At 33.3% G+C, this 23215-nt stretch overlaps 1 protein-coding gene and 1 pseudogene across 1 annotated transcript; both read left to right on the forward strand.

Annotated features, from left to right (window-relative positions):
- Positions 1-572: 572 nt before the first annotated feature.
- Positions 573-22546, forward strand: LOC149503487 (protein disulfide-isomerase A5). Its single transcript, XM_089728739.1, has 12 exons — positions 573-830; positions 1385-1629; positions 1710-1917; positions 4233-4361; positions 4909-5009; positions 5592-5743; positions 10627-10757; positions 11983-12144; positions 12758-12899; positions 13538-13740; positions 14722-14899; positions 20110-22546. Exons 1-12 carry the CDS (start codon positions 807-809, stop codon positions 20367-20369), a joined length of 1935 nt encoding a protein of 644 aa, XP_089584865.1. The 5' UTR covers positions 573-806; the 3' UTR covers positions 20370-22546.
- On the forward strand, positions 15866-17617 carry LOC149503488 (uncharacterized; annotated as a pseudogene).
- Positions 22547-23215: the final 669 nt, after the last annotated feature.

Consider the following 23215-nt stretch of genomic DNA (forward strand, 5'->3'; position numbering starts at 1 on the left):
GTTTTCGTAAATGAAATTACCATGATAATCTTTCATGGTACATGAAGTACCTGTATATTACAATACAAGTAAGTTCTGGTGACATCAACGAAAATAGGTAAATAAAAATTTGGCGGATTATACTTATTGGGATTCTGGGGAATCCCTAAGAAAAAGCAGTGGCTTAATCTATGATTTACTTTACTAGAGGGTTACTGTTGAATCAAACCTTTATAGTTTTTATACACAACTCTGTTTTATTCTTTTACTTGTCAACTCGACTTAATGTCATTCTCTCTCCATAAAATAAAATGTTCATTGTTTTACTTTAATTATCGTTTATTTTAAAATTCACAACAGTTACTAGTATAGGCTTTGCTTTTTACCCCGAAATATCCTAAATCCTGGTATTTTTTAAATTGTCTTTATCATCCAAAATATCAGCTATTTTTCCCTAAAAAAGGGAGAATTCCCTAAAAGTGGAAGCACTGCTTCAAAGTACGCTACATTTTGTATTGAGTCAGAACTCATATCTGCCATCTAGTGAGTTTATTAGATCATTAATGCCTAAAAGTTACAAAAATGACGTCGCCACAGGAGTAAGATGACGCTAGTTGTATGTTATTTTCCTTTGTATGGGAGTTGCACCCCCCTGGTAGTTAGTACTAGACAAAAGTTAGAATTATATTTTTAATGATTTTCTTTAACTCATATTTAAAAAAAGTAAACGAAATAAAAATTTAATGATACTCGTTTATTATCTGATGTTTTCAAACCGTACTTATAATTCTTTATATCTGTTATATGTTCATTAGTCGGCCAACATCATGGTCAGTAAAATGCATTGGACGGTAAGTCAAATCAAAATTTCAATTAAGCCATTCTGTAATTATAACTTTTAATTTTGGACACACCCTAATTAATTTCTAAAAAAGTAAAGTAAAGTAAAAAAATATGGTAAAACCATTAGCATTTAAAATTAAGATTAATGCTTCATTTGTTGTACATTGATGTACTCATTAACCAACTCATTTATGTTAAACTCATATCTTTCGCGAACTATTTTAGATACTCTTCATTAATAAAGCTCCCCTTACTAGCATAGTAAACTATTATTGATCACAAAAGTTGAAATAAAACAAATTCCGAGAATTGGTATCTGATATAGTGTAAGGTAGACTTAAATAACTCACTGCCTTACATTATTCGAAGCATTAAGAGCTTAGGCAAAACACAATAGAATGAAATGCTAAGATTAAATTATGTCATTGTGAAGTTACTCAAATTAATTCTTAGTATTCTTTAAATAGGCTTACTGTAGAATGCATATTTACTAAGCCTATTTAGTTTTGAATGCAACATTTAACCTACTACTACCCTATTTCATAAAAAAAAATATTTCTAGGTGCTCACATTGATGACCATATCACTAGTGTTATCTTCAGTTGAAACTAAGAAGCAGAAGACTGCAGTTTTATCAGATATAAGTGACATAAAAGATTTTAAAAAGATACTTAGAACTAAAACCAATGTTTTAGTTTTATTTGTCAATGAAATGAAAAAGGCACATAATATGGTAGAGGTATTTAAAGAAACTGCTGATACAATGAGAGGGCAAGCTACGTTAATTTTGATTGATTGTAACAACAGGTAATTATTTAAAACACTACTTTAAGAATCAATTGATTTAAATGAGTTTGTAAACTAATAAGACACAAAAATTATTTCAGTGACAACAAAAAACTATGTAAGAAGTTGAAAGTATCACCAGAAAAGCCATTCATTTTAAAACACTATAAAGACGGAGACTTCAATAAGGATTATGACAGAAGTGAATCTGTCAGTTCAATGTGCAATTTCCTGCGAGATCCTACTGGAGACTTGCCTTGGGAAGAGGATCCTACAGCTGTTGATATTTATCACCTTCTTGATGGAGAGGTAACTGAAACTATTAATTATTGCTAATGCCATATCATAGTTATACCATGGCGAATTTTTATCACTTCATCTATACATATAAATAAAATTGGAGTGTCTGTAATATTGAAATAACCGCTTTTTACTACATGCATATGAATATATATACGGTACATACACCAAAATAACATTTTTTACAATTTTTGTCTGTCCGTCTGTCTGTCTGTCTATTTGTTCCGGCTAATCTCTGGAACGGCTGGACTGATTTTGACAGGACTTTCACTGACAGGTAGCTGATGATATAAGGTGTAACTTAAGCTACTTTTTTAAACTAGCTTAGCCCCGCGGCGTCACCCGCGGTACGACAACAACCGTGGGTAACATCGCGGGACTCAACTATCTATAATAAAATTTAATGTTTCCGAAGCGAAGCGAGGGCGGGTCGCTAGTTTAAACAATTTACACCATTTTCATTGTAGAATGCAATAATTTGATGATTTTGATTCATTAGTTGATGTGATGTCATGATTTTGAGTCATTAGCCCTACATTTAGAAAAATTGTCTAGTCATTATATTCCCTGAAAGAGCCACATAAAATATATCAAATTGACATATTTTATTAACTATTCATTTAATTCATTTAATAAACAATACCTTTGTGAAGTTTTGTAATGTTAAGGGTTTATTGTGCGCTCTCCTTCGGAAACCTCACCATAGTGGTCAATAAAACACTTAGTATTATTATATGTATATTCGCGTCAGCAACCGCGATAGATCGCTGCACGTTGACCACTGACTGACTAACGTATGTTGCTCATTACTATAAATGCATAGTAAGCTAAGCGGGGTGGAGTATCATTCCCCTACACCTTTAATTTAAATTAATCAAATAATAACAGTAAAATGAATAGTTTGTGTTATCAAAAATTATTTTGTTTAAGGCTATGAAATCAAAAGATTTCAGGCAAAGGGAGTTTTGTAAAACTTAATTTTGGTGATGCAGGTATGTTCAAACTAGACTGGTGAATTAAATTAAACGATGGAATGCGAATAAATACATTGAATAGTATTAAAATGACTATTGCTAAGATGTATTTAGAAGATATTAGTGAAACACAACAAAACGATACAGCAACAACTACCTATCACTATTCTAAATTTGTTGTTTATGCCCTCATCTAACTTATTTATTACGACAAAGTGTTCGACGAACAAACTAACCCATAGACACAACACAATGAGTTGCTTGCCAGATCTTCTCAGTGGGTCATGATGTGGGTACTGTGTATCGATCAAGTGGTAGATCCTACGAAGTACTGTTTTTGTTAGGACTAGTCATAGCAAATTCTCTCAGATAGAGCCTGTGACCTCACCTACTCATACATAAGAAGCTGGAATAGTCCATTGGCTACTAGCGAATAAGTAGGGAAAAAATCAACTTTCTTATGATAAAACTGACAAATGCAGTTCTTGGAGAATTGTTAAATGGAACGTCCAGAGCTAACGAATATGCATGAATGCTTATAATACCACATCCTACTAATTTCTAGGACCCACTTTACAAACAAGAATTTGATTAAGTCATAAGCTTATAATATGTTGCGCTCTGATGATACTGTAAATGGCGGAAGCACATATTGATAAGAAATATATTAATCTCAGACCCTAGACAAACACGGAAAATTTGCCTTACTAATGTAAATGGACTAGGCCATCCAAAATTTTGATTATGTTCACAGAAACATAAAACGAAAACAAAAGGACAGTGCCAAATTCTTCAACTCTTTGGAACATTGATTTATTGTTAGTGGCGATTGTAGTCCTAAGATCGTTTTCAGGAGTTCACATAACATTATTCTGAAACTCATCAACTCATATAAATATACCTGACCGCATCGACTTTCATCTCAGACATATCTTTTGCTAAAAAATAATTCACATGTAAATAGAAAATATTTAGTTGCCTATACTCGTGTTTAAACCTAATGGGGAGTAACACTGCTCAAAACACAAAACGGGTTTGACTATACATGCTAAATGCTACATATCTTGTTGACATACCATGATATGTAACCAATAAAAGGCATCAAGTAAGAAACTGAATAACCCATGCCAGTATATAAAAACAACATTGCCACATCTTAATATATTTGTGAAAAACTTTATGAATCAGCTAACTCTCCCTTGCAGCTTTAAATGAAAAAACCATTAGATTACAAAAGTTCCACTCATTATTTTACTAAACTATACGCCCACCAGTCAATTGCTCTGTGTAAATTAGATAGATATCAAAATTCTGTTAATTTATTTGCACAAAGTCTACTTTTTGTTCTAGGCCATTGTGAAATTCTTGAAGAAAGGTCCTGGTTCACACAAGAGATCTATGATAATGTTTTATGCTCCTTGGTGCGGGTACTGTAAATCAATGAAACCTGATTATGTTGAAGCAGCTAGGGATCTCAAGGTATGTTAGAATATTAGATTAATACAATTCATTAACATAATATTATTTTAATTACAATATGTATGACAAGTTATCTACAATAAATACCTTTCAATTTTCAATTCAACTTCAAAATGTTCCTTTGTCATGAAACTTGGCTATTATTGTGGATACATATAAAAATATAATACTTTGATGCCAACAAGTTAGTCTGGAAGATCGAAGATGGATAACAGAAGCTTTCTGTAGCTATTGTTGAAACTCCATTTGATTTCTTAGAGAGGGAGAGAGATTAGAGTCCTTATCATGTAACTTAATATAGAAATCGAGATCGATATTTTGAAGTGAAAGAGAAAAAGAGAAATGTTCTCTATTCTATAAGCTCAAACATTAACTGCAAACATGACTGATGACTTTTGTTAAAGTTCTTTTGGGGCAAAACTACTTGGTATATTTTCTATATTTTTAGTTTTTGATGTAGTATTGACCTATCATCCTATATACAGGTGTTATTAAGGATTTTAAAATAATTTAAGTAAGTAATTTAAGTAACGTAAACTTTTTCCAGGGCGAGTCAATTTTAGCTGCAATTGATGTAGCTAAGCCTGGAAATTCTAAAATAAGACAGTTGTATAATATAACTGGGTTTCCTACTTTGTTGTATTTTGAGTGAGTATTTGAAATCATCATATAATATTATACAGCGCAATGATTAAAGCCATCAAATTGTTGTGTTAGACCATTCACGGAACAGCTGATACACATGATTCAAAAGACTGATGTGCCTGTAATTTTCTTCCCTGGACTTTTGGAATGGAATAACATGCTATGCTACATATCAATCCCTAGTAACAAAGGCTTACATAATTTTCAGCTTCATGGGTTTTTAAAGAATATTACTGTCTGTCTACTGTCGTAGATAGTGAGTCACACATCAGAATGGGCTCATCTGAATATACGAAAATGTGTACAATATTAAGATAATGGTTTTCCTAGCAGTAATTTAACATGTAACTGACTAGTGAAATCAAGTTTAAACAGATATTGCTTGTAGCATACTAAACGTTTCTACATAATGTTATTAGTCGTGTTTTTGTATTGCTCTTGTAGGCAGACGAGCATACGGCCCACCTGATGGTGAGTGGTTACCGTCGCTCACGGACTTGAGCAATGCCAGGGGCAAAGCCAAGCCGCTGCCTACCGTCAAAAACAGTGTTTCCCTATTATTATTATTGTTTTACATTGCTCCAGGAGGGGCCAGTTTCGCTTTCCATATAATGGTGAAAACAAAAGGCAAGCCATAGTCGAGTTTATGAGAGATCCCGTAGCTCAGCCGAAACAGAAAAAGAAAGACGTTGTTGATGAAAGCTGGGCTCGTGACACTGATGTGGTGCATTTAAATGGTTAGTAAAACGAATACTTTCATATAATTGTCAATCGTGCTTCAAAACGAACATAAACATACTAATAAAAATAAACATTAGTCACGAAACGTGTTACGTAGCGAGCAATAAAAATATGAAATAAAGCGAATTAATTTCGAAGCGATCATTTATTTTTCATTTACAGATAATTTAACTACATAAAAAGAATTTTACTCCTTTTTATTTAGTTAAATTATTATGTTCTAAATATTCGACATCCGAAACAAGGTCGGATCTATTTATGCAAAAGCCGTTCGTTATCGTTTTTGCCTTTTGTGAAAAAATATTTAGGTACTATCACAACTAATTCTAGAGTTTCAAAAGATCTCTAACTTAGGTTTATATCAGCTTATAAAATTTCAGCTTATTATATTAATATTTCAACTCTTTAGCTTATACATGTATTTCGAAGTTTAGTTTAAAAGATTAAACAAGAAACAAGAAAAAATTAGTCAGTCCCCATTGCTAAAATAAATATTTTTTAAACTATTTTTTTTTATTGCTTAGATGTTTGGACGAGCTCACAACCCACCTGGTGTTAAGTGGTTACTGGAGCCCATAGACATCTACAACGAAAATGCGCCACCCATCTTGAGATATAAGTTCTAAGATCTCAGTATAGTTACAACGGCTGCCCCACCCTTCAAACCGAAACGCATTACTGCTTCACGGCAGAAATAGGCAGGGTGGTGGTACCTACCCGCGCGGACTCACAAGAGGCCCTACCACCAGTAATTACGCAAATTATATTTTTTTTGTAAAGGTCACTGTTATCACTGTTTCTTGCTGTCAGTAAGGCGTGCTTTTCATGAGAAAAAAGTCTAGTGAAAAAGACGAGTAGAAACTTTAATGTAATCTTCTTGACATTGAGAATGAGCTTAGCATGATAAAAAAACAAATTGACATATACGTAAATAATAATTATTCTTGTCAATGTGACTCGAGTATAAATACATTTCGTGAGTTTGAGAATTTTATTTTTGGAACCATTATGATAGCTTTTTATCGTTAACGATGCGTTTTCTTCAATTGATATATCAGAATTTTTTTAAAGGTAACTCCCGAAATTTTTATTAACGTACATGTATAGAATAGCAAAGAAACGTAAACGTAGCAAAGTAACGTAGTAGTAAGAAAAAAACCGGGTTAAACTTTCCTTTATGGGCCATCGATTTATTACCCCTGTACCATCCCCACCCCGCAGAACCCCATGATTATGAAGATATCCATGGTTAATGTTTTTAGGTTAGAATAGCACTATTTATTGTATGTATATTAAAATAGTAAAATATATTTAGGTTAAAAACATGACATAAAATTGAATAAAATACACTTCTGCCGCGAATGGAACGTGAAACGTCAACTTTGACGTCTACATAGACGATTTTCTATGTAATGGAATTTGTATGGAAAAAAATTATATCTCGTAAACCGAAACTTGAAATTTTGCAAAAAGCTTTCTATTTATGAGTACTATCTACAAAAATCAAACCTCAGTTCGCGAACTAGGGAGAACAGTTGTCAAGGCTTTAATAAACAAGGATCCACATGAACACAACTGCTGTGCCAAGAGTAACCGACCATGATGATGATGATGATGATGATGATCTATCTACAAAAAATGAAATTTCAAATCGATGGACGATAAAAACCGCTCTGTCAATTATCTCCCGTACCTACTTTTTGTGATATTGCGTTCTTCGAGCAAGTACAATCAGTAACGAAAGCTATATTGTTGGACGGTTAAATTTGAGGGATTGGGTTCTTTAGGTGATGAGGGGCTATTTAAAAACACAACTGCTTCATTATAATTATATTGCAGATTGCTTGAACACTTTTACACCATTATACAATTATTATCTTTATATTTTTTATAAAACTATTTCATGTTTCTCTTGCCGTGTCTAGATGAGAAGTAATGACATTTTCTTACGAGAATACAATGATCTGTTTTTTTAAACATTTAAAATATTTCTAATATTCGAAATCTAATCAAGTGCCAAGTGTTGCCTGCCATTACATTTAATATACAAACTCCAACACACCCCCTCAACACTTGCACACATTTTTCTCCGTCTATAATTTAATACCAAAAAAGAATAACACTAACCTAACCTTCATAAATTAATTCTTTCCATACATACCTAAAAACCTCACAACCACTTACATTCCGTTACTTCTACATAATCCCTCTCAATTCAACAAACAACTATTCATTCAACCTTTCAAACTTAATACTATATTTAATGTCGCTACCTTTAATCCTTTCTTACTTCTCCAACTCCAATTCGATCAAAAATGTACTTTCATTCAACCATACAACCATTCAACCTTAACTTCCCTCTTGACTCACTATATAAAACCTTAACTATAATAGTCTTTAACTCCTTCTCGACTCCCTACATAAACTCTTCAAGTTTATTTAAAACTTTTAACGCTTTCTCAACCTCTTTACTTTAATAACCTTAAACGCCTTCTCAACCTCTTTACTTTAATAACCTTAAACGCCTTCTCAACCTCTTTACTTTAATAACCTTAAACGCCTTCTCAACCTCTTTAATAACCTTAAACGCCTTCTCAACCTTTTTAATAACCTTAAACGCCTTCTCAACCTCTTTAATAACCTTAAACTCCTTCTCAACCTCTTTAATAACCTTAAACTCCTTCTCAACCTCTTTAATAACCTTAAACTCCTTCTCGACTCTAACCTTTAACTCCTTCTCGACTCTAACCTTTAACTCCTTCTCGACTCTAACCTTTAACTCATTCTCGACTCTAACCTTTAACTCATTCTCGACTCTAACCTTTAAACTCCTTTATCTCCTTCTCGACTTATTTAACGTTAATCTCCCTCTTAACTTCTTTAACCTTAATCACCTTCAACTCCACTCACAAACTACATAACTCATAACAAATAACCTCGCACAACTTCAACAAACTCAACATTTGAATTCACATAACACATACATAACTTTTCATTACCATAACCTTTCATTATCTTAATATCTTTCACTTATTAAATTTTCTCACTTTCTTTTACCTATTAACCATTTAATCATTTAATATAAAAACTAAAACCAAAATAATAAAGTAATATTCCTAACATCTATCATAACAAAACCAACAATAAACAAAACTAAAAAATAGATTCAAAAGGATTTTAGAAAAACGACTGTAAGTTTGTTTGAATCAAAAATGAGTACTTCTTCCACGGCTTAGGATAACTATTGTTTTTTATATTTTTATGGTCACCCCCTTAATTGTTTGCGTCTGTTGAAAAAGAGCACCCTCTTAATTTTTGAATTATCCTTGTCTCTTTTCAGTTACATATATCTATTGTTGTAAAATACAACATTTAAATTCCCAAAGAACTTATTAAACTAACCCATTTATCCCGAAACAAGTTCACTTTTTTTTTTTTTTTAAATGAATACACTTAGTCTTTAAGTTTTCCATGACCAGATTTTCATTTGTTAATCTGCTATCATTTGTTACATTTTCATTTGTTTCTCTATTATTTCGCCTTTTAACAACTTCTCGAACTTTACGCCATTTCTACTTCATTACACTCCACTATTATTTCCTCTAATATCACATTCTCGAACTCCACTAACTCCATTTCTTCCTATTTCACCTTCTCGAACTTCATTACTTCCATTACTATTATTTCCTCAAATATCACCTTCTCGAACTCCACTAACTCCATTTCTTTCTAGTTCACCTTCTCGAACTTCATCAACTCCATTTCTTCCTCTAACACCGTCTCGAACTTCATTACCTCCATTACTATTATTTCCTCTAAAATCACCTTCTCGAACTCCATTAACTCCATATCTTCCTCTAGCACCTCCTCGAACTTCGTCGACTTCGTCTTTACGATTATCTTTATTTGTTACTTATGTTAGTGTTGTCCCATTAACTCATGCTCTTATAATAATTTTGTTTGGTCTTCCAGCCAAATTTTATAAAAAAAAATATTTGTTTGAATGGTTTTATTTTCATTAAATTCATTACATATTGGTTGCTAAGAAATTTTTTTACAAACAGTTTCGTTTCCATGGTGATGTTGTAGGCGTATGTGATGTTTTAATCAGCAAACTATAATAAATATTACCTTATAAATTCTGGTCTGGGCCCATAACCTGTTGGATGGTTATATTTGAGGGATTGGGTTCTTTAGGTGATGAGGGGCTATTTAAAAACACAACTGCTTCATTATAATTATATTGCAGATTGCTTGAACACTTTTACACCATTATACAATTATTATCTTTATATTTTTTATAAAACTATTTCATGTTTCTCTTGCCGTGTCTAGATGAGAAGTAATGACATTTTCTTACGAGAATACAATGATCTGTTTTTTTAAACATTTAAAATATTTCTAATATTCGAAATCTAATCAAGTGTCAAGTGTTGCCTGCCATTACATTTAATATACAAACTCCAACATATATATAAAATAAAACATACCGTATAGGCTTCCAAGTAAACATGGTACTATGTACTAACTAGTTACTTATACTTTTTAATAACGCTAAATGAAGTACCTTTATTTGGAAATAAAATGTCCAACAGTAAATAAAAATGCTTATGACCGGCCTTTGTGTGTGTGGGGTAATTAATAAAAACAAAACCTAAAAACTCCCAAATTTCCAGGGAAATATTGGTAACAAACACAATAATTGGTAAAATACAGATAAAACAAAAAATTCGAAAAAAATAAATGTCGTGCTAAAAAAAGTTCTTACCACAAACTGGTTTACATAAATTTTCGGTATTGGTATCCTATAATTATTATTGTATCGAATTGCATCCGTAAATAGCTATTAAAGCGGGTGATATTATTATTCTTTTCCCAGGGGACAGTTTTGACGCTATTCTAGCAAAGGCGGAACACGCACTGGTCGTATTCTACGCGCCCTGGTGTGGACACTGCAAACGTATTAAACCAGAGTTCGAAAAAGCGGCCACAAAGATAAAGACTGAAAAGGTAGAGTCGGATGTACCGTAGATTGGGGGGAATCAGGACCCTTTCCAAATCCAACACAAATTTTTAATGGTTTTTCTTAGGGTAATACCACTAAAATTGAGATTAAAATGGTTCCGGAGGCTTAAATTTTTATATACGATGCGGTGTTATACATAGTTCATTACGAAATATGCACAAAAACTGAAAAAACTATCTTGACCCGCTTCATCTTGGCTTTGGGGTGAATCAGGTTACGTATGTGGACAATAGAGTTTTTCCATAGGGCTGGCACTATTTAGTTGTTAGGTACGTACCTAACTTTAGATAATTATCTTTTTAATATCTTTAATGAGTTACAAAACTTTGACGACTAAATTAAACTATTTAATATTCTTATACACTAAATAGAAGTCATTTTCAGTTCAACATAGTTAAATCTAACAACTCCACAAAAGTATTGTGACATCCCAGAGCTATCCCTATTCTAATTCTAGTTTGTATTTCCCTCAATCTACTGTAGTTTATCGCTCGCATCAGCTTAAACTGAATAAAGATAGAAGATCACGATATATACCGTAAAATCATAAATAAAGCGAATCAGTATTGTTAATGATAAAATACACATTTTTTCAATAAGCCATGGAAGGCTTTGTTTCATTTGAGGAGGACACCGAATTCTATAAATATAATTTAAAATATTGTATATCCGGTGATCAAGACTAAGCAGTTCTGTTCAAATCAGTATTTGAAATTTTTAGTTAAAGTAGTGTTGCCAAAAATACAAGGTCATACATATATCAATGATACAGAAATGATTATTGTGTTTATTTGTTTGTGTTCTATGCAGACTGCCATATTTTTTTTGATATAATTGAAGGTGACTTCGAAATTTATTTTCACAAAGATAGAATGTTTTTATAGCTTTCAGTAGATGAACAAACAAGTGGGAATTGAAAACGGGTTATTACTTTAGTAATATTCTGTAGTAATATAGTATATCTCTCTAGCAATATATCTGTAGTAATATAATATAGTATTTTTTTTTATTGCCTTTGTAGGCAGACGAGCATACGGCCCATCTGATGGTGAGTGGTTACCGTTGCCTATGGACTTCAGCAATGCCAGGGGCAGAGCCAAGCCGCTGCCTATCGCTAATATATTATGGTTTCAATTAAATGTACATCTATAGAAGGTTGCCATTTGTAGTAAAAAGCGATACTAACTAATTGACTATATGTTATAACAGATTAACGGAATATTAGCAGCTGTCGATGCTACAAAGGAGCCAGATTTAGCGTCGAGATTCGGTGTCAAGGGATATCCGACTCTGAAATATTTTAATAAAGGCGAATTTAAGTTCGACGCTGGACATGCCCGACAAGAAGACCAGATTATTAGTTTTATCAAGGTTAGATATCTAACATATAATATGTATATATACAGGGAAAAGACGAGACAATTGAATTCCATTTTATTCTCTGGCTACTGAACATTTTTTTCTGGATATCAGCTATTGAAGAGCTTTATTTTAAAAATTAAGAAATTTCTGGATTTTTCAATGTTTTTCTCTCCAAATGTGAAATAATTCAACAACAACGAAAACGCAGTCTCAAGCGTACGTAATTATGGTCGAATTTCGATCATTGGGAGTACGCTAGTTTCATTTCATAAATAAGTCAACAGTTATTGATTACACTTCATTAGTTCTTCAATATATCATTTTTTTACTAGTAATAATGTTATTGGCACTGTCAAGTACCACCACCTATTATCTGGCTATTTTTACCGCAAAGCAGTCATGTTCTGGGTTAAATGATTGGACACCCTTCATACTATAACATTGAGACTTACGTCTCATTGTGATGCGGAATTGACGTTCTGATATCTGTAGACTCCAGTAACCACACGGAGTTCCACCACCCGTCTATGCATTAAATAATTTTTTTAAGGATACTATTTATTTTTCTATGTTAATTTATCTTGTCTAGTTCTCAAGGTCCCGTTTGAAATATTTTTTGCAGGACCCGCAAGAGCCACCCCCACCCCCACCACCAGAAAAGCCATGGTCCGAAGAAGAGTCTCCCGTGCGCCACCTCGACTCCTCGACTTTCAGAAACACACTCCGGAAAATCAAACACAGCATTGTCATGTTCTACGCGCCATGTTAGTTTCTAATTCAATAATTTACACTTCCACAAGATTCCTGTACATCTAACGAAAAATACCAAAATAGTTACTTAATTCATTATACTAAATTTAAAATTGATTATTTAAAGAGTGAGGCGTCGATGGCCAAGTATCTTGATCAAGTAGCCTGATCACCATATGTTTTTTTTTTATTTGTTAGTAATCCAATGTTTATCCGAATCTGATGAGTTTTTTTAATGCGCTTTCATACGTTGCGACATAAAAGTGGATGTAGACAATTTTATTAACTAAATATCAAAGTGATTCAAGTAAGTAATCATTGTGTGACTACTCTTAGTTTTTTTAATATCGAATCATATTGAATTGCGCTTAAGAAATGGCATGGCAAGATATTTCTTTCTTCGGATCGATTATTCTAATTGAACTCTATCTAATATAATATTTGGCTTCATATTGTAATTTCAGTTGGATTGGTTGACAGCCTTAACGCGAAACTATGAGTCAATAAATTTATTGAAGATATCTGACATTCCAGATCTTAACGCGCTAGTTTTGTATTGTAAAATCGTTGGCTTGAGGCCGTTGTTACATACTTCGAGTAAATTTGTGTTGTGAATATTGTGTATATTTGCTTGTCTTTTTTTTCTTTGTAGGGTGCGGCCACTGCAAAAGCACCAAGCCTGAATTCGTTAAGGCTGCGGAACAGTTTGCCGACGAACTGATAGTTGCTTTTGGAGCTGTCGATTGTACTCTACACCAGGATTTGTGCGCTAACTACAACGTCAAGGGCTACCCGACCATTAAGTATTTTAGTTACTTTGATAAAGCGGTTAAGGACTACACGGGAGGCCGGAAGGTAACTTGTGTTGAGATGTTATTATTTTAGTAATTTGAATTAAGAAGGGTTTGATGGATGTTGTTAATCGTAAGGGCTTTACATATCAAATGAGATGAATGGAGGTGTTCAGAAAATTCTAGATTGCGAGTTAGACATGTAGTTTACACGTTGTCTACACATATAGGTGCAAAAGTTATACTATTACTTTTTGCTATTTATCATCTTTGTTGTAAATTGTTGTATTTCTTAAATACATCAGAGCGCAGAGAGCGTGTATGTTCTTATAAAGAAAAGTTATGAATGTGCAACATTTTCTTTACGAGACCCTACAAAACAAAAGTGTATTTACAACATAGCTCTAAGCTCGACAACTCTTGAAAGATAGGAGTGCGAATAGTAAAACTGTACAATAATTGAATTTATGCGTTACACTTTTGTTTTAAAGTGTTAATGAATAAATATAATGGAGGGAGTCTAAGAACCTTACGAGTGATCAGCGCACCTGTTAGCTTTCTGAATCTTCTTATGATTTTTATGTTTTAATATAAAATAGTATTTTGTCTCGGGCGCAGCTATTTCTCATTAATAGTGGTCCCGCTGTAGTCAAAATTCGACTATATTTAATTGAAATTTTTATTTTGAACATTATTATGGTTTTATTGTCGAAGACTATTATTATACTTCTTTAATCACAGATTTCGCCAAGACTACACTATAGACAAATAATATTTAAGACAAACAATATTAATCTAGATCGGGTTATATCGTACTCCAGCACCTCCTGAGAGAAACGAGGAGGACTAAGGTCCTCCACCTCTCCCAATACCTCGCAGGAGACAACGCTTTGAAAAATACGCGCGAGGCACTCGCCCCTTAAAACCGACTACCGACTAAACCTAATAAAATTAACTTAACTAACCAGACTAAACATACGAATAATAGATAATTTTAGCCTGCTTTGGAATAGGTGCGTTTTTACATGTTTTGTTTTTGTTTCAGGAAGGCGACTTTGTTTCATTTATACACAATCAGATGGGGACTAAGCAGACTTCACAAAAGGCCCCCAAGACAACCCAGGACGCGGGTTTCGGTGCTAACGTCTTATTGGCCTTCGACGATGACTTTGAGAAGATAATATCTGCGCCCACGCCCACGATTGTCATGTTCTATGCTACATGTAAGAATATTGGCGTCGTTTGTTTGTATTATAACAATGCGATATTACAGCACTGTCGGAATTTGCGGCGATAAGCGAAAATATAAAATCTAATATTAACGTGTTTAGGCACACGCTACCAATGTCTTAAATTAGGCAATAATGCTTTTTGTTAGGAGTGTGGTACACCCGTTTTCCTACAGTCGATGGTATTGATGTTATTATTATTGCCTCATGTCTCAAGGTGGGCGATGGTATTCAAAGTTTGATGTACACGGTCGTTGTTGTTGTAACCACTTAACTTAAACCAGTCCGTCTGTCAGTTCGATTTCATAATTAAATAAAAATAAAAAATATCAAGGGATGAAAGGGATGAAATATTTGGTTTAAGCGACATTTTAGCATCATAACGAAAAATATTCTTCAGCTATTTGAATTCAATAAACTTAATTGAAGTTCAGTTAAAAACATCGAACTGTTGATGCTTATGAGAAATAAAACGCACCATTCATGACGAAGATAAATATCGCATATTAGCTGACCCGGCAGACTTCGTAGTGCCTCAATCGATAAATAAAAGACCAAAATTTTTGTATAAAATAAACTTAAACAAAAGTAATCTGTCCGACGGGGGACACATCAAAGGAAAAACAAAATTATTTTTATTTAATTCCGAGCCTTTACATATTTATCTACCTTTTAAACCTTCTTTAGACTTCCACAAATAATTCAAGGCCAAAATTAGCCAAATCGGTCCGGCCGTTATCGCGGTTTAGCGAGACTAACGAACAGCGTTTCATTTTAACTAGAGGTCCCGTAGTAGTCGAAATCCGACTATAATTAATTGGAATTATAAGTTTGTATAGTAACCGGCAAACTTCGTGAGCAAATGACCTTGACTGCGCAGAACCGAATTTTAGATCACTTTGGTGGTGAGGGTGAGGCGCGACGGCAGGGAAAATCGTATCGAGCGCGTTATTGGTAGAATCTGGTAGATCAGTCGAACCTTGCGTCCCGCACCGCGCCTTCGTTCCGCTTGCTCCCAAAAGTACGCTTGCGTACAGTGAAAAGTCTATTAATATTAATCGTTGAAGTTATTTGTTATAATTATTATTGTTTGTTGATTTTGTTGTTATTGCTATTTGTTGAGTGTTTCTTGATTTTTTATAAAAAATATACTATGCCACGTCAAACTGGTGTAGTATTAAAAAGACAAGCTAGAAAAATGGTGTACGACGTATATTGCTTTCTTAAAAAGCAGGGAAATAATGATATGGAAACGGTAAAAGAGACTTCAGAGGCAACAAAAACATGAGTCAGTACTGTTAGGCGTATTATTAATGAAGCGAAGGGCTCTAATTTGCTCGCCGTGTTTCGTACTCCAGGTAAAAAAAGATCAGGGAAGAACAAAGTTACCGGAATTGATAGTTTCGACCAATCTGCAATAAAAAGATGTATTCATAATTATCACATAACAAACAGCGAACTTCCTACCGTCGAAAGACTTCGTAAAAAATTGAAAGAAGATATAAATTTTAATGGCTCGGAACGAAGTTTACGACGAATTATGACAGAGCTAGGCTTCAGATGGAAAAGAACAGAAAATAATCGGAAGCTATTAATTGAAAAAAGTAATATTCGACTACTAAGGATCGAATATCTCCAAAAAATAATTAAATATAGGCAAGAAGGAAGACCGATAGTGTACACCGATGAGTCCTATGTCGACTCATCACATGCAAGTGGTATGTCGTGGTCAGATGGATCAACTGTGGGTTATTTCGAAAGGACAGCGTGTAGTAATAGTGCATGCTGGCTCCGAAGATGGATTTGTTCCCAATGCCCTTCTTTTGTTTAAAGCTGGCACAAAATCTGGTGACTACCACGATAACATGAACTATTTGAACTACGAAAAATGGCTGCGTTGTCAGTTGCTACCAAATCTGCCACCAAATTCCGTTGTAGTAGTCGACAATGCGTCATATCACAATAAACAGTCTGACCCCGCCCCAACTGCCAATGCCAAAAAAGTCTATATGAAGAAATGGTTACAAGAAAAAGAAATTCCATACGATGAAAACATGTTGAAACCCCAGCTTTTTAGCTTGATTAAAGCACATAAGGAACAACACAAAACATACAGCATTGATAAAATTTTATCAAACCACAACCATTCAGTGCTTCGCTTACCTCCATACCATCCAGACCTCAACCCAATTGAAATGGCTTGGGCAGCTATTAAAGGGTATGTCAGTAGCAAAAATTTCAACTGGAGCACTGGCAAAGTAATAGAGCTAGTGAAGGAAAAGGTCGCGGCGATGGGTGCTCCGGAATGGGGTAGATTATGTCAAAAGATAAAAGAGATTGAGGCGGAGTATGTAAAAAGTGATCATGTGGTAGATTTAGTCACTGATGAGTTTGTAATTTTTGCTGACGATGATTGCGACACGGATGAAGAAAGTAGTGATGATGATGATGGTCATGATTATGATAGCGAAAAAACAATTACAAATACCAGTTCAGCTTCAGCTGATCCAAGACCTGGCACCAGCTCTAGTTTTGACCTAATGGAAGGAATATCTATTTTACCCCTAGATTAAATTACTGCAATTATTAACCTGTATTTTTTGTTCATGTACTAATAAATATATAAATAAATACATATTATGTTGTTTTTAATAACTTAATAACATTTTTGTACGTAATTGTACGATGCGCGAACTTACCCCCACTACGTCAACTAATGCTCAAGAAGTTTGCCGAGTATTATACACTATAATGATTGCATTTTATACTTCTATAATCACAAATTTCGCCAAGGCTACTCTATAAAAAATATTAATAAAGATAAACAATATGTATTTAATCTATTCTCAATTTGACCATAGACGTCAAGAACAAAAGTTTGACAATAAATAGTATACATGCGTGTGTGCTAGACTTGCGCAAAACATCACTCCTCAATGTAATGTGATATGACATCACTTTTACAGACAGGTGATATTACTCGAAAACATTACACATCACTCTTAACATTACTCGGTGCGTTCAATAGATACTGTGACGACGAATACATTGTATCTATACACCCGAATCATTACCTAAGTGATGTGTATCAACACATCACTTAGGTAATGATTCGGGTGTGTCATTACAGTAGTGTATTACAATACAAAGTATGAACTTTGTATTGTAATACACTGTTATATTACTTGACAGAGATTGACTTACTTAATAATATAATAATTTTATTTTTTACTTAATATAATTTATTGTGGGATGAACGGATTTCATATGGCGACTTAGACTGCAAATTGAGCTCGACAATAATGTTAATATACGAGAGCAGTAGATGCATTGTTTCGGCGCGATATCCTCAAAGTGCATCCAAGGAGGACTGTACTTTCATTTAGACGCCGTTATTTCTTTCACTTATTAAACACGCATTAAAACAAATAATAAAACTATCTTCAAACAAGTGCTTAAGTAATTCAAATCAAACACAAAAATTAATATGAAATATTACTAAACAATTACGAGCGACTAGCGATTTTACAAAAGTTGCGAATAAAAAATTAAGTATATAAGTACTTGCGGGAAACTACCGGCTGGCCGCATGAAAAATATAAACACAAATACCTATATTAAAATTCAGACGTACCATAGGTATAAAAATGTACCTAGCGGCCGGGACATACGGTTCCAAATCACTAGGAATAATTCCGTGTCGCTTGCTCATTTATTTTGCGTCGATCGGTCTGTCTCGCTCGCTCGGTTCCGTTCGTGTATTAAGCAACATTACACGACAAAGAAAGAAACATGTTGGGTGATGGTGTGATGTTTGTTTCCTTCGCGTAATGTGTGATGTTGCATTACATCGTAGAGTAATATTACCCGAGTAATATCACTCGCATTACTTACACATGTCTAGTGTGTGCGTCAAATACATGGTATGTAGTGTGTGTAATGTTTTCTTTATTGATTTAATGTATCTTTTACGCATTATTTTAAAAAAATATTAGCATTGTGCACTTCTTCTCTATATTCTCTATAATAAGTGTGGAAAATTTCATACTCCTCCGTCCGCGCAATTTTCGTAAAAAGGAATACAAAGTTTTTGCTTCACGTATTAATATATAGATATGTATAGATTGAGCGAAATGTCCAAATAGTATTTGACCCCTCGATATGTATTAAACGAATTTATTGAATTAACACACCAGAGCCACAGCTTAAATGATTTGTTGAAAATATAATTTCAAGTTACAACTAGTTAGTACTATAGTTTTCGTTTGTTAGTGTTCAAAAGAAACGAATGTATCGCCTTCACCGATGACCACAAATCTACGAACGGAAGGATGTCTGCATAAGTTTTATCTAATTATTCATGGGAGATTTGTGAATGCATATTAGTGGAAAGGCTAATTGTCGTGTGATTTTTTTCTCATTGTTGTTTGTCCGCTATTGTTTCTGGACTTCCGACATTGACACAATGGGTGACGAAATTGATTATTAAAAATCAACACCGCGCCAGTCGTTAATTTCGACACGAAACGTCTTTTGTTGGTTTAGACAACTGGCCTTAGTTAAGTGTAATCTAATATCGTTAATGCTTGCAGGAAGGTACACAAATGTATTATTAGCTTGATTCGTGTTAACTTGGCTTGTGTTTCAAAACCTGAACGGATAATTGGTTCACGACTGAAATGAGAACAGATAATTGGTTCGCGACTGAAATGAGAATGAATAATTGGTTCGCGACTGAAATAGGTTGTATAGTGGTCAGTCGGACTCGCATTACGACTAGCCTTTCGTCTTCTCGCATTAAAACTGTACAATCCCAAAACTTGCCAATTTTACAGGAGAGTGTTTTATAGGTTTAACATGTTATATTTTTAATATTAATCATCTTGGCAACATTTACTTTTTATTTTTTACCAGTTACATTATCTGTCTTTTAAAGTAAGATAATTATCTATTAATTTTGTTAATAGTAGTCAAAAGATGGGTAAACTAAAAAAAAAACTAAAACTAAACTATGCTCTTTTGATAGTATTTATGAGAAAAATACTGGTGATAGCAAATGATTCCGCATAAACTAAATTTCGAATATTTTTGGAAATTGTACACTTTTAATGCGAAAAAACGCTTTGTCTCCTGTCATCTACTGGTCACTTCATCTATGGCAAAAAGAAAATGTGGAAAGAAATTAAAATGCAAATTACTTTCAGGGTGCAGCCACTGCGTGACAGCGAAGCCGGCCTTCAGCAGGCTCGCTACAGCGCTTAAGACGGAAAATGTACCGGTGAAAGCGGTCGCTTTAGAAGCGGCTGAAAATCCGAAAGCCGCTGACTTCGCAGGCATACAAACTCTGCCCACGTTCAAACTGTTTGCGGCCGGAAAATACGTGACCGACTACGACGGAGATCGGTCCACAGAAGACTTGCTCAAATTCTGCAAGAGGCACGCCGAGGTTAAAGACGAACTGTGATCATGAAAACTTAATTAGTCAACGTGAATGATACGTATCGATTGCATTTCTGATGGTGGGCCTTAAGTGTTTTGGTTTACAATTGCGAAAAAAATGCGGTATTAGTATAATAACCTATCACCATCATCATGTAACTAAAAATATCACTATAGTTTTCTGTAGTCAGTTTTGTATTTTTTTTTTCTTTCTATATACTGATAATGAATTGTATCACAGATCACTTTAGGTCCAACGTCGTCATTATTTTTTGTACTTTTTTTAATTATATTTATAGCAAATATTGGGTGCTGGTCACGTTTCCACGGTAGTTAATTATATGTAAGCAATCTTTGTGGACGTGACGTTTATCACATGATAGAGCTTATCGATTTCGATCTTTTTTTTTTAAATATATAATATACAAATCATTAACGTAAAATAATAACGTATTCGATAATTTTTTTGTCTTCTTATATAAACATTAATTGGTGCATAATTGAGTTATTTAAGCGGAAAATCGTTAATAGATTTTGTCTTTTATTTCTTAGAGCTCAAATTGCACTTGTTAATTGAACAATAATGAGTTTTGAAATGGTATATTTGTGTTATATGAAGTATATTTTTATAGCAATATTACTGTATCGATAGAACGTAGTAAATTTAGTTAATACATATCGGATATCTTTCTAATTCACTTTTTGTAATGCACCTATAAGATTAATATTATATATACGTAATATTAAATATCTTTTTACATCTGTGTATTGTATGCGATCAAACTATATATAAAGTGTAATGAAACTAACTTAATGACAATACTGTAATTCTAAACTGCCACTGTAATTAATGTATGCTAGTGTATGAACACATTCCTTGTACTTAATATTTAGTAGTAGCAGATTTAACTTAGTGAAATGTATTGATAGCGAGAAGTTTGTTGCTAGTATTTACTAGTGATGGTTGCTAGTGATGGATTTAGGCTTAAACCGCCCCAGGCCCTATTTATCGCACCGCTCTTAATGCTAGAATAATTGTCATCAATTTTTATCCAAAAAAAAAAAAAATTTAAAAGGAATTTATATTTTTTTTATAAAAAATTATCAGAACTCATTGTCAAAGGAGACTGACTGTCTTTATGTTGATATCGTCTCTGAAAGTTTAGCATTTTTTAAATTTTGCTGTCTCTCAAAGTGTCTGTGGGCCTCACGGGGCCTAAGGGTAAATCCATCACTGAGTATTTATCGTGTTTTCAAGCATCGGATGACCTACGAATAGTTCATTAAAATTTTTTTTTTCAATGAGTAGACGACAATATAGGCTTTGTCGGATTTGTTCCAACTTCTAAAGTAAACAATTCAAATTTTTCTTGATTCTAATTTCGACATTTCCAAAAAAAACTATCTAAAACAACGCAGATTTAATGAAAAATTTAAATTGTTGTGTAACACAAGAGTAGTTTCATAATACCAGAATGGAATGAATTTAATGAGAGAATAATGTGATGAATTTACAAAATTTTGTATAAATTCAACATATCGAGTCTAAATCCAATATTGTCTATACATAAACGAATCACCTCAATAATGTATGTTTTGGTTTTGTTGCTATTTTGGGTCTGTTATTACTCATTCGTAAATTTAATTTAAAATATACTTTAATCAAATCTTTCAACCTCCGTTCATGTTTCAAACGCTTATTTGAAATTTTAAGTACAACAAACCTCTATTAATATTTTATATGATCTATTATAATACGAAATTGAACTCTACTTACATACACGTTCGGTGGACTAAATTTAGAAAATATAATAATTTTATATGTTGTTAAAATTCTTGGTAGCAGAATCAAAAGACAATAATGCTTGCTCCTAAAAATATACCTTGTTAAATTTTTATAAATCTTTGTCTTTTTTAGGTAACTTGGGCTTCCAAATTAAAATTAATTCAATTCTTTGCTGACAATTTTGATTTTGATTATCTTCATATTTTTTAAAAGTATATCTATTTTCAGACCTGAAAATGAAACCTTATGAAGATTTTTATGTCCTCATCAAATTGTCTGTCTGAAATTGTAAAATTTGGAGTCGCTGATTATGCCTCTGAGAAATGGAAAGTCAGTTTAACGATTATCCTAATGTTTTTGATCGTAAAAGATTGTTGTAATCATAAAGCTTTGATTAATATATTGGTTTATACATTTGTCAGTGTCTCATTTGAACCCTCCTCTTTTTTAGCACTTTTAACATGGATTTCTGGCCCATTTACATATTGTGTACTTCATGAAGCTGAATGTGACAATTAAGACTAGGTAAGTACCAATTAGTAGTTTCATGGTCCGAAATTTGTGTAAGAGAAGAGTTACGGGGTAGAGACCGAATCCTAGCACTAAAGGTTTGGATTTGAAGGTTGTTCTAAAATACATTCATGTAATTAGAATCGATCGATTTACAAAAGTCATAAAAACAACGAGTTGAACAACAACTCTATTTCTAAATATTGGTATGTTGAAATGTGTGAAGAGCGATTCTGTTTTAATTCCGCACTTAATAGGCAATAGTTACGTAGCTTTGGTTCGTTTGTAAAGTTTGTTGCAACTTTAACACAAAAACAAATCGTCGCAAAAAATAAGCCATACAAGACCACATGTTTTATTATTGTAATAAAATTATTACGATACACGTAAAATTTCGAATAACTTCAAATAATTCTAACGTAACGAGAAAGGTTTTACTGTGGGCGTCTAAATAATCATAATTATTTTAAGTATAGGTCCGTTTGTGGTGAACATATGTTTATCCACACCCATCGGCCAGTTAACACAATAATAAGCGACGTTCTCCGTGGAATAACGTATAATAACGTAAGCGA

This window comes from Bombyx mandarina, chromosome 01 (assembly GCF_030267445.1).
Source record: "Bombyx mandarina strain Sakado chromosome 01, ASM3026744v2".
NCBI lineage: Eukaryota > Metazoa > Arthropoda > Insecta > Lepidoptera > Bombycidae > Bombyx > Bombyx mandarina.